Raw genomic sequence first — 14717 nt, forward strand, 5'->3', positions numbered from 1 at the left:
GTCCTTTAGTTTGTAGCCAAGACTAATGACGGATTCTACTTCTTTATCACTATAAAATATGGCAATAATGGGATGTTTCTTGTCAGTTGAAAGACGCCCTAAGCGGTGTGCTCTGGCAACGGAAGTGACAGTAATGCCAAGTTTATCCGTGCACAATTCTCTTGCATACCGCTCCGAGTCTTCCCAAGGCTCAGATGGATCAGAATCATCGATGCCAAAAAAGAACAGGTTCGACCGCCTTGAGCGATTTTCCAAATCATCAACTTTCCCCTGAATTTTTTTAGAGATATCCGCATCAGATTGACTGGAGGGTAGAGATTCAATTTTGCGTTCCAATTCATTAACTCTTTTAGTCAACTGTTCCAGGTCGTTCCTAAGGATGACGTGGAGGTTCAAGACTTGATTTATCGATTCAAGAAGGCTTGAGTTGCTCGCCTCAAGACGTTGGGCGGCTAAAGCTACAGCGTCAAGCTTGTCTTCTTGCGCTTCAGTCATAGGGCCTGGGTTTACCTCCACGTCACCGCCAAGAACCAAACGGCGCCGAATATGTACGACGCAGCAGCAGGAACATACGTCACATGATCCACTACACCAGGGGGCCACGACATCGCAAATAGGCAGACATTATTGTCGTGATAGCACTTAGTTTCAAGGTAACTAACCTGTACAAGCGGCATTCGTGAGTAGGGATGCATAGCAACAGGGTCGTGGCCGGATTTCATAACCAAATTTTGTAACGGCAGTCGTGCACCTAACAAAGACGACATTCCAAATAGATGCATTTTGTCTGCAGCAAGCAACGCAGTCGGTGTTTTGTTCCCTTGTTGCCCCAGTAACTGTGCAATGCTTTGAATGACATGAGTCGATATAATTTCTGAGCATTCTTGCTTTGCACAAACTAATAAAGGTAAGGGATGTCGCGGCATCTCCCTTCGTGGCAATAGGGGAAGAGTGGTTCTGTGGTGCCGATTTCTTTGATGATGGGAAGAGCTTGCCTTGTGACTGGAAACTCCTCTCTAGCAAGATGTGGTTTCAGCGGTGACTAGCCATTGATCAAGTTCAGCAGCACTCGCTGGTGCCCATGCATTCCCCTGGTGCCAGGCCCTCCTGTTCCTCCAGTGGAGTCCCACTCAGCCGAGCGATTGAAATCCTCTTTTTATTCTTAGGCACCCTCCGAGAGGTGGTTACGGTTGCTGACCGATTTTTCAAACTCGAATAATTCCGATTTTGCTGAGGAACCTTTGCACACCTCAGGAACATTTTCACAATCGATATTTAAGACTTTGTGAGATCGAAAAGTTCGACCTCTTGGACTAAAATCGATGCAACTATACTCAGCACATTGTTTTGCTAACCAAAAGTTATTTATTTTGGTCTGATACTGACTCGAGCGGGCACTGCTGTCACAACCAACCCGTTTTCCACCAGTGTGAAAGGCGCCATCTTGTATTTAAATGGAGCCAGCAGGTGCTGGTGGAGTGAATCAAGTGGGCTGGCTTGGATAGGCCTGTTCGCCGTTTGAGCATGCTCTCCACTGGGATGGCCTACTGGAGAGTGCACACTGAAAGCGCGGCAGCTGCACTGTGGACGACGCCACCCGCAGATGGAGGAGGCGATCCTGCTCGCATTGCACAGTGGGTCATGTGCTGGCAGAGGAAGGGCTCTTCTTGCAACCACTGTTCCCCTGCCGGCCAAGGGACGCCTCGTGCTCCTCGCACCATCCGCTGCATTGGCATGGTATGCGCCGTCAGCGCTGGAACATTGTGTAATTGTGCGCTTGTTGAGCTATTTGCTGGTTGGTGGTGGCACACCTCCCTACGCAATTGTAACATTTCAACAACAATGCATTGTTTCATGCAGTGCGAAGCAGCAGAAGACCCATGATACTGTCACGTAGGGCTGACTGCAATCCTGAGAGCAGAAAGACAGTGAAAATTTTGGGCTGACTTGCGCTTACAAAGAGCTGAATGACTCTATGGCACCAATCGTTCAACAGATTGCTCTCAGCTCTGCTGTTTTTAAAGCTGATAGCGAACTTTCGAGCTATGACATCCAAAGTTACCGCAACATTCTGTAAGAACATACAATCAGCCCTGCCTGAATGCGATCAATCAAGATAATCCTGGGCGCGTCTTGCATCACGGACAAAGTGATAAAGCAGCGTGCCGGCAGCCTAGAAGCATGAACAAACAGATCAGATTCGCGGCGTTAATCCCCTCTCAGAGAAGCATCGACCCGATGCTCTAGAGCAGATAAGGTGGCTGGAGGCTAATAAAGCAGACAGTGTGCAGTAAACACCGAGAATGGAAACACGGTGTCCTTTAGTGAGCATAACAGGGCTTTAGTCTGGCAACATGGACTACTTCGGGTCGTACGCAGCGTCACTCGAATGCAATCATTTTCTCAGGGACGACTTCATAGTCCAGTTCACCTATCCGATGAAGAACCTTGTACGGGCTGAACTAGCGGCGAAAAAGTTTTTCACTCAATCCGCGGCGGCAAATGGGCGTCCAAACCCAGTCTCGGTCTCCTGACTTGTACTCCGCATTGCGTCTTCGTAGGTTGTAGCGTCTGACATTGGTCCGCTGCTCTTCTTTGATCCATAATCGGGCAAGTTTCCGGGCTTCTTCTGCACGCTGAAGGTAGGCGGCGACGTCTATGTGTTCTTCAGTAGCATTGGTCAGCATGGCGTCCAGCATGGTCGTGGCCTCTCTGCCATGGACGAGCCTAAAAGGCGTCATCTGGGTGGTCTCCTGCATTGCGGTGTTGTAGGCGAAGACTGCGTAAGGCTGGATGACGTCCCAGGTCTTGTGTTCGGCATCGACATACATGGCGAGCATATTGGCGATGGTTTCGTTCAGGCGCTCGGTCAGTCCGTTGGTCTGTGGATTGCATGCAGTTGTCCTCCGGTGGCTGGTTTGGCTGTAACGCAGGATGGCTTGCGTCCATTTCGCCGTGAATGCTGTTCCTCTGTCAGTGATGAGCACATCGGAGGCACCGTGTCGCAGAAGAATGTTCTCCACGAAAAATTTGGCGACTTCTGCTGCTGTTTCGTTCGGTAGGGCTTATGCCTCGGCGTAGTGGGTCGGGTAGTTGGTCGCTATGGTGATCCACTTATTTCTAGACATTGACTTCGGGAAAGGGCCAGCAAGTCCATGCCGATCTGCTGAAAGGGCCTTGAGGGGGGTTCAATGGGGCTCAGAAATCCTGCTGGTCGGGTTGGAGGGGTCTTTCACTGCTGACAATCTCTGCGGGCTTTCCCGTAATGTGCGACATCAGCAGATAGTCTGGGCCTGTAATACTTGCCTTGAATGCAGTGGAAGATGCGAGAAAGCCCGAGATGTCCAGCTGTCGGCTCGTCATGTGAAGTCTGAACAACTTTTGTTTGCTGCGAAGTTCTTCTTCATGAGGACATCATTCTGTACACAGAACGAATACAATCCTCGCTTGAACGAGGCAGGGGGGGGAGAAACTTTGCCTTCCTTGTACTCGATGAGGCATTTCAGGTCGGGGTCCGAGCGTTGCTGTTGTGCAAAAGAGCTGGAGCTGATGGGTCCCAGGAAGGTGTCCTCATCATCGTCTGGCAGCGCCGCATCTACAGGGGCTCGTGACAGGCAGTTGGCGTCAGAGTGTTTGTGTCTGGACTTGTAAACGATGGGGACATCAAACTCCTGGAGGCGCAGGAGTTTGTCTGTCTTGTCTGCTTGATAAGTGTTTCTATATATACCCCTTCTGTTCTTCAATAAAAACTAGTTGATAGTCAGCGCTTGTTTGTGTCACTCTTTCGTCTTTCCCGTTCTTGTTGCGCTGTGAACAATATATCATGAATACTTACCAACTCGCCCAAATTTGCGGCTTGCTGAACCCTATAGATGAGTGTTAACTCTGCGTGCTTGTTGCGAGTGACAGAGCACTTGTTTTGTAATTGGGTGACCAAGCGCTTCCGTGTGATGAGCACATGGTCTTCAAACAGGTGGTTGGAAGAAGAGCATGCTGGTGAGTCCCATCGGTTATCACCCTTTTTGCAGTGGCTGAGGCCGTAAAGGGCTGCATGGTGATGGTCTGGTGAGGCTACCACCAACATCCGAAATGTTATTTCACTAGGGACACCTCTGAACGAAATCTATGGCTGAAGAAACTTTTTACCAAGTTTGGCTTTCTTTTTTCTGAAATGTATTGAGTTGTAATGCAATTCACACCATTTAGTGAGACAGCTGTACAGAACCACTGGAGAATGTGATGTTGCTCACGACTGTCGAGGAAGAGTGGAAAAAGCAGTGGTACAACACTTGCAGACGTACGGCTACCGGCAGCTGCTGTGGCTGCTGCGCCTGGAGAAGGCTGGCCTGCTCCACGCCCAGGAGCACAGGAACCACTTCTCCACACTGCGCAAGACCCTCAAGCTCAATGTGGAGGACGTCAGCGAGCAGGTGGGGGGGGGGGGGGGCTGTGTTGTGCAGACGCCATGAACTGGAAATTTTTCTGTGGGTTTGTCAGAACACTAGCTGCACGCAAATAATTAGACAATAAAGCAAGGAGCAGATCTGCCTTGAATGGCATTAATAAGGGTATTTTGAGCTGGGTCCCTGAGGTGTATTCAAGCTTTGGATACACAACAAGTTGTAACAGAAATTGGGAAGAATTGCAACGCAAGTAAGTCAGCTGTTCAGTTTGCATTCTTAATGATGTAATTAACGTAGGTAGGACCATGCAGCATGCTATGGAAAGGAAAATGATAGGTGTAACGTTAAGAGACCAGAAGCAGGCGGAGTGGGGGAGGGAACAAACGCGGGTTAATGACCTCCTAGCTGAAAGCAAGAGAAAGAAATGGGCTTGGGCAGGGCATGTAATGCGAAGGCAAGATAACCGCTAGTCTTTAAGGGTGCACTGAAGGGTATTATGAGCTTGTCTTTTTACCGTGGAAACCCGATCTGCACGGTCTGAACATTCTAAGAAACTTCAAATTATTGTCCTGTGAGGCTGATTTCCCAATCAAATTGAATTAAATGTCCCAGCTGCTGGCTTTTTTTTTTTTAACTCGCCTTCAAAAGGAGGATTCAGTCAACGTGTAAAGTGCCTTTCAACCAGCCACCTGCGAAAATCAAAGGCCTGAGAAAATGCCAACTGTAGCTTTGTTTTCACGCTCCGTTATATATTCTTTCTGCTCTAGCAGTGCTAACTTAACAGATCTGTTTTTTGCGAAAACCAAATTATTGTGGTGTTAGCACAGTATATCTTTCAATTGACTCTGTCATCCTTGAATGCATAATTTTTTCAAATACCTTTGAAAAGTTTGGTAAAATGTATACCGGCCTGTAATTTCCCAGATTGTTACAATTTCCTTCTTGTAGAGAACAGTAACTTTGGCAGACGGCATTTTCGGTGGAAAAATTTGCCGATTCCATACGCATGTTAAAAATATGGACGAGTATTGGGGCAATTCTTTTTTACTTTTTCTGTGTGTGTTCTGGAGGGTGAGCTTCTGTGGTGGGGCAGTGAACACATTGTGAGGCATCCCATTCTGGTGACAACAGTTGATTGTCAAACGACACTGGTGGGAACATTTCACCCGCTTGTTTCTGTGCATAGAAATGCCAACAAATGGTTGAGGACAATAAAATTTGGAGCTGAATATTTGACTTCAAGGAATTAGTGATAAATAAATGCAGAGTTTGGATGTAACCCTAGTTGACATATTAAGTGGACAAAACCATTGGCTGAGATAACCATATTGAAGGCATTGACTGAGTGGCTACTGGTACTCATGTCAGTGTTTAAAACAATGGAGCACTCCTCTTCTCCATCATTAATCATTTTCTGTGTTTGGGAAAAAAATTTTTGAGGCAAACCTATTGCGGATTGCTCCTTTCCAGGGATTAGGCAGTGATACGTGAGAATTTCAAATATATTGGTTGACCCTTTGCTTGGTCTTGGGTGGAACCAACCACCTGGTGGTGGATGACACGGGGGGGGGGGGGGGGGGGGGGGGGGGGGGGCTTGTCAGTGGTAGTGTTTCATATTCGGGTAAAAGTGCAATGCAATATAATCAGCTGGCAAAGGCCAGGCTGATGATGATGATAACTTGAAACCTGTCCAAATTATTTGAATAGGCAGTTCAGGGGGAGGCACTGGTCTCGAAATGAACATTTTTAGTAGTGGAGGTATTGTAATAAAATTAGGTGTGTGCATATTCCTTGTTTAAAAAAATGCAACTAGTCTTGTAAGGACTCGCTTAGTGCCCATTGTAATAAGACTTAAGCCTGATTAGTTTACGGGTCGTTGACACGCTTTTTGTGCACCTTTCTTGGTTTCAGTTGGCATGGGGCCCATTGTGTTGTTGTTGTACATCGTATCCTCTTGGTGCAGGTCCCCAATGATGCCTCGTACGTGTACAGTGGCTATGCCCCCCTGAGTGTGCGCCTGGCCCAGTTCCTGGCCCAGCCCGGCTGGCGGGCCATCTCGGAGGCCCTGGCCCTGCTGCCGGGGGGGCCCGCACTCACCGACCTCCACCAGACACCAGGGGGAGGGGGAGGCAGGCCCCGACGTGAGTCTGGTGCTGCTGCTGCTGCTGGGCTGACTGTAAAGGGGAAAACAGGGAGCCTGTTGGGCACCTGGCCACGCATCTGTGGGAAACAGTTATCGACAGTGTCTTCTCTTGGAATGACGCACAAGTATTTTATGAGGCTACTTTCCCATACAAACGTTTTTCCCTGCCCACATCACTCGCAACCTACTTTTAAAGATTACAACTGGGTATGCTATATGCAGTACATTTTTTGCACACAGAGGCACTGGCAGTACAAAAAATACTGCAGCAGTTTAGATAAAGAATTCAAGTATGCCAGGAATAACTAATATAATGATTTGCAAAGTTTATTTTGAAATGAATTTAAGCACACAAGAACACGCGTGTTCTTGTGCGCTTAAATTCATTTCAAAATAAGCTATGCACCCTCTAGCCCAAAAAGAAGTTTTGTTAAATTATTTACAAAGTCCTCAAACAGTGTAGCTGCGGCATAGAAAACAATGAGAACAGAACCTCTGAATGCTGACTCAGGTCATCAGTGGAATTGCTGTTATCAACTGGTAAATGCATTCATTTAGTAAACTTGTCTTTTAGGGGGTCAGCTCTGATGCTCGCATTACTCGTGGAACACGGGGTCATCCAAGTGGGATCAGTGAGTGGCCCACCTGACTAGCGTAGAATGTGTGGAATGGTGTCAAACAATTCAGCGCGTTACGCAGCATAAGATTACCAGTCGAATCAAAGCTTCCTAGGGATTCGCACTGACGACCTTTGCTTCCCCAGACAGTGACTTCTTGAGACTCCATTATGGCCAAACTAATCTATTGTAAGAGAGAACAAAAGGTTGAGAGAACAGTATTGAACACTCAGTATACATAAGTGATAACAGTCTAAGCTCTTTTGGGATAGTATTAGCTAGACATTGGTATCTATCAAGAACAAATGGCAAGTTATGTTGTAATGCTTATATAGTTTACAGTTAGTTCAAAAGTTTGGTATAAGCCTGAGGTCGATGTTTCAAGTGCAGGTTTGCTTTGATGGGGACCTTAAATGTGCAGCACTGGTTAGGAAATCTCTAAAGGCAGAAGACGCATGGTAAAAAGAATGCAAGATTCGTAAAATATACATCTGCTCAAAGCAGATTATTATGTAATGCTAGAAAGCAGAGAGGTAAGAAAGGTTAACAATACAGTTCGATTTAACGAAGTTGAGGGGAGCCGTGAGTTATTTCGTTAAATCGGGAACTTCTTAGAAAACATAGCGCAAAAAGGACACGGACGACACAGAAGTGGACAGTTTTGTTAAATTATTTACAAAGTCAAGGTCACCTTCTGTGTCCACTTCTGTGTCGTCCATGTCCTTTTTGCGCTATGTTTTCGAAGAACTGTTACCAACTAGCCCAAACCAAGCTACTGGAACTTCTTTAAATTGAGTGAGGCATTTCTTGAGCACATACAGTGGAACCTCGATTATACGACGTTCAGGGGACCGCAAGAAACCGTCGTATAATCCAGGTGTCGTATAATCGAAAATCAAGCGTGATATTTTTTAACGTCTGAACTTCATCGTCATCTTTTTTTTTTTTTTTTTTTCGGAACACAAATGCAGCACATTTTTGCCGGCAGAGGGCTAGTCTTCAACAAACAAGATAAAATGGCCGTTCAGGCTGTTGTGAGCAGCGGGGCAGCGGCTCGCGCGGTTTTCTTGATAGGTGGAAAGATTAAGGCGCACCGGTTATCGACTGGCTAAAGTGTGCCTACCGTATTTACTCGATTCTAAGCACCCCCTTTTTTCACGATCACGATGCCCAAAGTGAGAGGGGGTGCTTAGATTCTAAAAATCTAAACTGACCCCCCCCCCCGGGCCCCTCTTTTCGCGGCGAAATCTCGATGAAACGGGCGCGAGAAAAAACATTTTAATTAGGAAAAATTCAAAAGAAAAATAGCTGCAGACAGTTCTGTGCCGCCATCTTTCTTGTAGTGTCGGAACGCAGCAACACAAAAAGCGCCGTGGACGCCGCTGTCCTCGCTTGAAATCGCTGACGCCGCTGTCCTCGCTTGAAGTCGCTTCGGCGAGCGCGGCCTCGCCCTCTTATCTGTTTTTTCAGCAGCGTCCGCTCCAGCGGAGGCATTTGTTGCTGCGAGGGGCGTCTTATCTGTTCTCTTTATCTTTCCTCTGATCTTTTAACTCTCCTCTATCTGCACTTGGCAGCGGTGGTGGCTTGGCTCGAGCCAGTAAGCAGGCCTGTGCAATTTCCTTTTCATCCTTCTCTCAGTCACAACAACAACAACGCGCAGGCCGTGCCTCCTCGGGACTCCGACTGCACAGGCTCGACGAAAAAGAGAGCAAGTGCACTTGGCGGCCTCGGCAACGCTCTCTTCCGCGCAAAAAAAAGGGGTGCTTAGATTCGCATGCAAAGTTTTTTTTTCAGAAATTTTTTTCCGAAAATAGGGGGGGTGCTTAGAAGCTTTCGACACGGTCCTTCACTCTAAATTGTTTTGCAAACTAAAAGTAATTCTCAATAACTCTCAACTCGTTGATTGGATTGCCGATTTCCTCTCACACCGCTCCCAGTCTGTTCGCTTCAATTCCGTCGATTCTTTCTTAGCCGATGCTGTTTTTGCTCTACATTAATGATTAACCTGACAGTATAACCTCAGAGATCCATCTATACGCCGATGATGGCGTACTCTACCACTCTGTGAATGATCACCTCCTTCTGAATGAGTCTTTTGGTATGTTCCATGACCGGTGGCAGATGAACATCAATTTCAGCAAAACAGTTGTCATGTCTTTTATCGCCTTCTAATTACCACTGTGCATCACTGCAAAGGGTGCATGAATATAAATATCTTGGTTTCGTATTTTTCCCTCAATATGCCATGGTCAAAACGCATCGACTACATCACAGCTAAAGCTCTTAAAAAGGTAGGTTACTTGAGGTACATAGTACGGGATGCTCCTAAAGAGGCCAAATTGCTCATGAGCAAAACTCTAATTCGCCCTATTCTTGAATACACTTCTAATGTTTGGAATCCATACAAGCAATGTGAAAGTGATCAAATGGAATCTGTACAACGCAAAGCTGTAGGAGGATATATTTTCCGCTGCTGCGACTTTCGTCATTTTTCACCCTCATCGGCGATGTCTTCCCTCAGCCCGCTCGCATCCCTCCGGAAAACGCCCTTCTGCAGAGGGTGAGCACATCTCGTTTCTGCAACCATCTTAGTATCCAACCTTTTTTTTGCCCGCACTCACGTTTTCAAATACAGCTTTTTTCCGCACACTGCGGAGAGTTGCAATTCTTTGCATGGCAACATTCGTGCATTATCAATTTCTGATTTTGCGTCGGCACTTGAGTTGTAGCATTGTAGGGCGTTTGTAATGCTTCTCATGTACCCTTGTATGCGTGGAATTGTTCCACATTTTATGTGCCCACTCCTGCTATAGCCCCTAGAATGGGGCTGCAGTATTTTCAAGTAAAAAATAAAAATAAATAAATATGGACATTATCATTTATGCAGATGCTAAAAAGCAATGGGCCCAGAATGAGGCGCACCATTTTGTGCTGCGGAAAAAGAAGACTGATGACTTCCTGTATACACAGATTGTTATCACTTCACGAGGTGTACAAGTGTTCCACGAACTCCATTCTGAGAGAATTTGTGCGCTAAAATTTTACGGTAAAGGAAATCGAAAGCTTTGCTGAAGTCAGTGAAGAGTCCCTAGAGTAAGAATACATGTTTCAGTGCTTTGCAATATACATTCCCTAAGTGCGAGACCTTTCGAGAACCAATTTGAGCATCAGGCAAGATTTTTTTTTGTGTTAAAGAACTTGGATAAATGAGAAATAAATTACTTTTTTCTAACCCCTTTGAAAAAACCGGAATCAGTTATGTTGGTTCATCATTTGGTACATCTTTATTGCTTCCTTTAAACACAGCTGTCACCTTTGGTTTCTTCATTTCTTGCGGGAAAACTCCTGTTTCGATCACCGAATTAAATATACAGTAATCCCTCGTTATAACAAAATCGCTTTACTCGAAATATCGCTTTATTTGAAATTTCTTCCGGTCCCGACCCAAACGCATGCATTTTGAGCCGCATTACTCGAAGCGCACGAAGAGCTTGATCCGCTTAGAGCGAAGTGGCGAGCGGAGGCATCGCCGCCACCGAGCATAGGCATCACCGCCGTGGCAGCGACCCTTTGCACATGTAGTGCCAAATTAATACTGCCGATGAATTAACTCATGCAGGCATAGAACAGGCCACAAAAGTACCAAACCCACGATCGATGGCCTGTCTGGTAACGGGCACCAAGAGAGCGCCGAGTGTCCCCTGCTCAGCGGGGCCACATTCCATGGTGCAGTGCGCCCGAACCATTAATCTCAGTCGGAAGCACATCGTTGATGTTCCCCGTGACAGAATCCACACGAAAATAAAGTTTTCCTTGTGCTTTGGGATGCCAGAAAACTGCAGGTCTTGGATGCGGAAAATTGGCCGATCAAGCTCGATTTGTGCCATTCGACTAGACAAACGGTCTAAATGCATGGTAGGGTCACTTAATTTTGTTGTTACGGCGGGGACACATGTGCGAAAAGCGAGCGCAATTCACCGCGGCGCGAAGTTGCGAATGGCGCCGCATCGTCCAATCGCAGCTCGCCTGCGTCCAACCTTCTAGATGTCAACGACGGGCTGCCCGCGGCAAACGCAACTACGTGAAGCGGGAGCGTCAGTATCATGATGACGTAGAACGTGCTCCTTTGAGCCGGGCCTACCCACGGCCTGCCAGCCTTGATGCCGGCCGCCGGCGTCTGGAAACGCGATAGTATTGTTTGTTCAAGTTTATAGCAAGCCCTGGGGTAGAGGTGGTGATTTCATCCCATAGCCGCTTTGGTGCTGCTCCTGCCTGATGCGGTTCGCCTGCCGTCTGCTAGCTCCATTGCTGAAGGCGTCACGGAAATCTAACATATCTTTTTATGCGACTGGTTGACAGTAAAGGGGTGCCAAGCGAAGCTCCTTTATTTGAGTGCTGGCCAGTCCCAAAGTGCTATCAGCTGCGGCATCGATACGAAACCGGCTAGGCTTAGCTGTGACCAGGGCAGTCGGGGAGCAGCGCGCAGTTTGTTGCCCGGCGTTCCTGCAGGCGGCATCGTTGCCGAAAGCTCCACTTTTGCACAGGCATGCTGTCGTTGCTCGAATCTAGGAGGCAGACTTTATGGTAGCATGGCTGCTTTGTATTTTTCTTGTGCGAACGTGAAGTAAGCCGAGCCTGCAGTAGCTTTTAGATAAAATGAAAACAGGCTTTGTCATGGTGGGAGCCTTTTTGGAGCTGTTGTCATTTTATCTAAAAGTTACTGTTGTTGAATGGCAAGGCAGACTGTTTACTCAAAAATCGGGGGTATGTATTGGGTCAAAAGTGGCTCCGGTACTGAGTAATATTTTTATTTGTTATGTTGATAAGGCCATTGAAAGTAATTTGGGCTCGCGAACAAAACGCGTCTTCAGGTATGTAGATGATTACCTTGTTTTTGTTGAGAACGGTGACTTCCAGGGACAGATAGACAGTATTTTAAAGGTTTTTGACGATTGCGGACAAGGCTTAAAATTCATCTTTGAAACACAGCAAAAGAATGAGCTGCAATTCCTTGATATTAGATTGGTGTTAAAGCCAGACCATGTGTGCTGGTCTTTCTTTCAGAGGTCAGTGAAACCCTTGCTCAGTTACCGTTCCGGCCATTCCCAGATAGTCAAATGTGGTATAGCCGTCTCTTGTTTAGGTTCTGTAATTAACAAGTCTTGCGTGCATGCTATCAGTCACAGTTTTAGTCAACAAGTTCAGAGGCTGAGGTCAGCAGGCTTTCCGGATGATGCTATAATACTGGCATGCAATAAAATACTTTAAAAAATCAAATCCTCTTGTAGGCACGAGACACCGGAGCCTTCAGGTCAGGTTAAAAAGAAATTTGCTGTCATGCCCTACGCTCACCAGTTGTCCCACCGTTTAAAGCAGGTAGGCCGCAGATATGGGGTAGATGTGCTTTTTTCAGCACCTAATAAGCTGGGCAAAATTTGCGCCAGGGTTTATAGGGAAAGCGAGCTGCCGCGGTGGCTCAGTGGTTATGGTGCTCGGCTGCTGACCCGAAAGACGCGGGTTCGATCCCGGTTGAATTTCTTTGGAGGAGAAATTCTAGAGGCCCGTGTACTGTGCGATGTCAGTGCACGTTAAAGAACCCCAGGTGGTCGAAATTTCCGGAGCCCTCCACTACGGCGTCTCTCATAGCCTTAGTCGCTTTGGGACGTTAAACCCCATAAACCAAACCAACCATAGGGAAAGCAGAGAAGAAAAATAAAAAAGACAAACAAAAAAAGAGTGTGAAGTAAATCATGATTTAAAGTTCGTCCCTTGTGCCAAGGGTGTGGTGTACAGGGTTCCCTTCATGTGCGGCAAGAACTATATAGGCCAGACGGGAAGATGCCTAAATTCTCGCCTGCGTGAACATAACACCTCTTTGAAAGGGGCCCCTTCCTCGAACCTAGCCTTGCACTACAAATAATGTGGTAGTAACACCTCCGCGCCTGCTGCCCAACAATGTTTTGCACTTTTTAACGATGCAAAGGTCTTGTACAATCACGAAAATAGATTAACTAGGGAAATTAGTGAAGCATTTCATATTCAGAAGAACCACGACACATATGTAAGCACCCCATCCGTCCTCGTTCATGACTGTGAGATATTGTTTCTTGAAGATCATGGCTGATTGTAACATCTTATCAGTGTTGTTGGCGTCGATCATACGTGCTCCTGGTTGTTTGTGGAGTATATTTTTTCGTGTTCCGTGCAATAAACCTTCACTTCCTAGTCAGCGCCTGTCAAGTTGTCTTCTTTTCTTGTGTCCCTGTTCCTACGCTGTTTCTTTCTCAAGTTGCATTTATGTGTAATGTGACCGAACCTTGAGAGTGTTCACAGTGGGCATAGTACGTCCTGTGCCATGTAGGAATGTGGTCGAGCGGTGCGAGAAGCGTCTTTCCCTGGTCCACCGAAAGGCATGGAAGTAAACCTGTCCCCCCCCCCCCCCCCCCCCTCTGCAGGTGGATCAGTGAGCTCCCTGCAGTCGTCCAGTGGGGGGGAGGAGCCCAAGGTGACTCTGGTCTTCTTCCTGGGCGGCTGCACGTATGCGGAGATCTCGGCACTGCGTTTCCTCTCGCAGCAGGACGATGGTGGGTGACCAGAAGGGATCTTTCTGAGCCCCGCTGTTTTCCGGGCTGCTGGGATACCACGTGTTCAGTGATCCCTGTGGCCTTCCTTCGAGTGATAGGAATGTGGTTACCTTTCAGTGGTCATCAGCCTGACTGTGCCCACTGCAGGGCCCTGTCTATTAGCCCTGTCCTTCACCAGCCGCAGCTACCTTGTACCGCGTGTTCCGTATATATCTGTCCCTGTTACAAAAAATTCTCCTGCGCAAACTACTGGACTATACGGGCTCAAACGCCGACTGCAAGGTAGCTTATGATAGTCTTTGTCTTTCGATAAGTAATTTAACATCTAAACTTGTCTGCATTTTCTGGAATCGGCGAAAAACTGCATTCGACTGCGGCAGAACTTTTCGGCCAGGCGAGCAAAGAAGCCAGTTTGACAGGCTGCGCCATCTGGCGAGCGGTGAGGGAACCGATGTCACGGCTTGGGGCGAAATGCACCTCGCGCGGTTTCTTCGAATGTGCATGTCGTCTGCTCCTTGAAATTAATACGATCGGAAAGAGATATCATTCTTCTTTCTAAAAATAACCCAGAACAATGCTTACAATAACATCCAAGACACTAATAAACGGGAGCTGGTCACTTCTGTTTTCGATCTTGTTTTCAATGTCGTCTGTTTTCGATGATTCGGTCCGGACGTTATGGGAGCTTTGTTTTAGCCCTGTGGTTTGTGTTTGAAAATGGAAGGCCAGGCAGCACCATTTTTATGGTGCTTGAAAGCCACAACTTGAAAAAAGTGGCGGCCAAGCAGGGAGTGAGCATGGTGTTCTCTGCTCCTTGCAAGCTGTCGGGACTCTGTTCGCGCATTTCTCGAGGCAGGGAAAGGAACCACGTTTGCACAACGCAGCATGAGAATTGCTTCACGACATGTGTCGCACAGGTGGTGTACAAGTTCCCCCTCACATGCGAGAGAGTTTACATCGGCCAAACTGG

At 47.2% G+C, this 14717-nt stretch overlaps 1 protein-coding gene across 8 annotated transcripts in view; it reads left to right on the plus strand.

Annotated features, from left to right (window-relative positions):
• Positions 1-14717, plus strand: part of LOC149325734 (vacuolar protein sorting-associated protein 33A-like) — a 98201-nt gene that overhangs the window by 81547 nt on the left and 1937 nt on the right. For 6 of the 8 annotated variants that reach the window (XM_089563333.1, XM_089563335.1, XM_089563336.1 and 3 more), the window contains 3 exons: positions 4296-4430; positions 6367-6544; positions 13619-13747. In XM_089563333.1, the coding sequence (XP_089419459.1) occupies positions 4296-4430; positions 6367-6544; positions 13619-13747 (442 nt within the window). Of the gene's footprint in view, positions 1-4289; positions 4431-6366; positions 6545-13618; positions 13748-14717 lie in introns of all 8 variants that reach the window. The other 2 variants (XM_089563334.1, XM_089563339.1) reach the window with 2 other exon arrangements.

This window comes from Amblyomma mixtum, chromosome 10 (assembly GCF_055824585.1).
Source record: "Amblyomma mixtum isolate Tamu chromosome 10, ASM5582458v1, whole genome shotgun sequence".
In the NCBI taxonomy this organism is placed as follows: Eukaryota; Metazoa; Arthropoda; class Arachnida; order Ixodida; family Ixodidae; genus Amblyomma; species Amblyomma mixtum.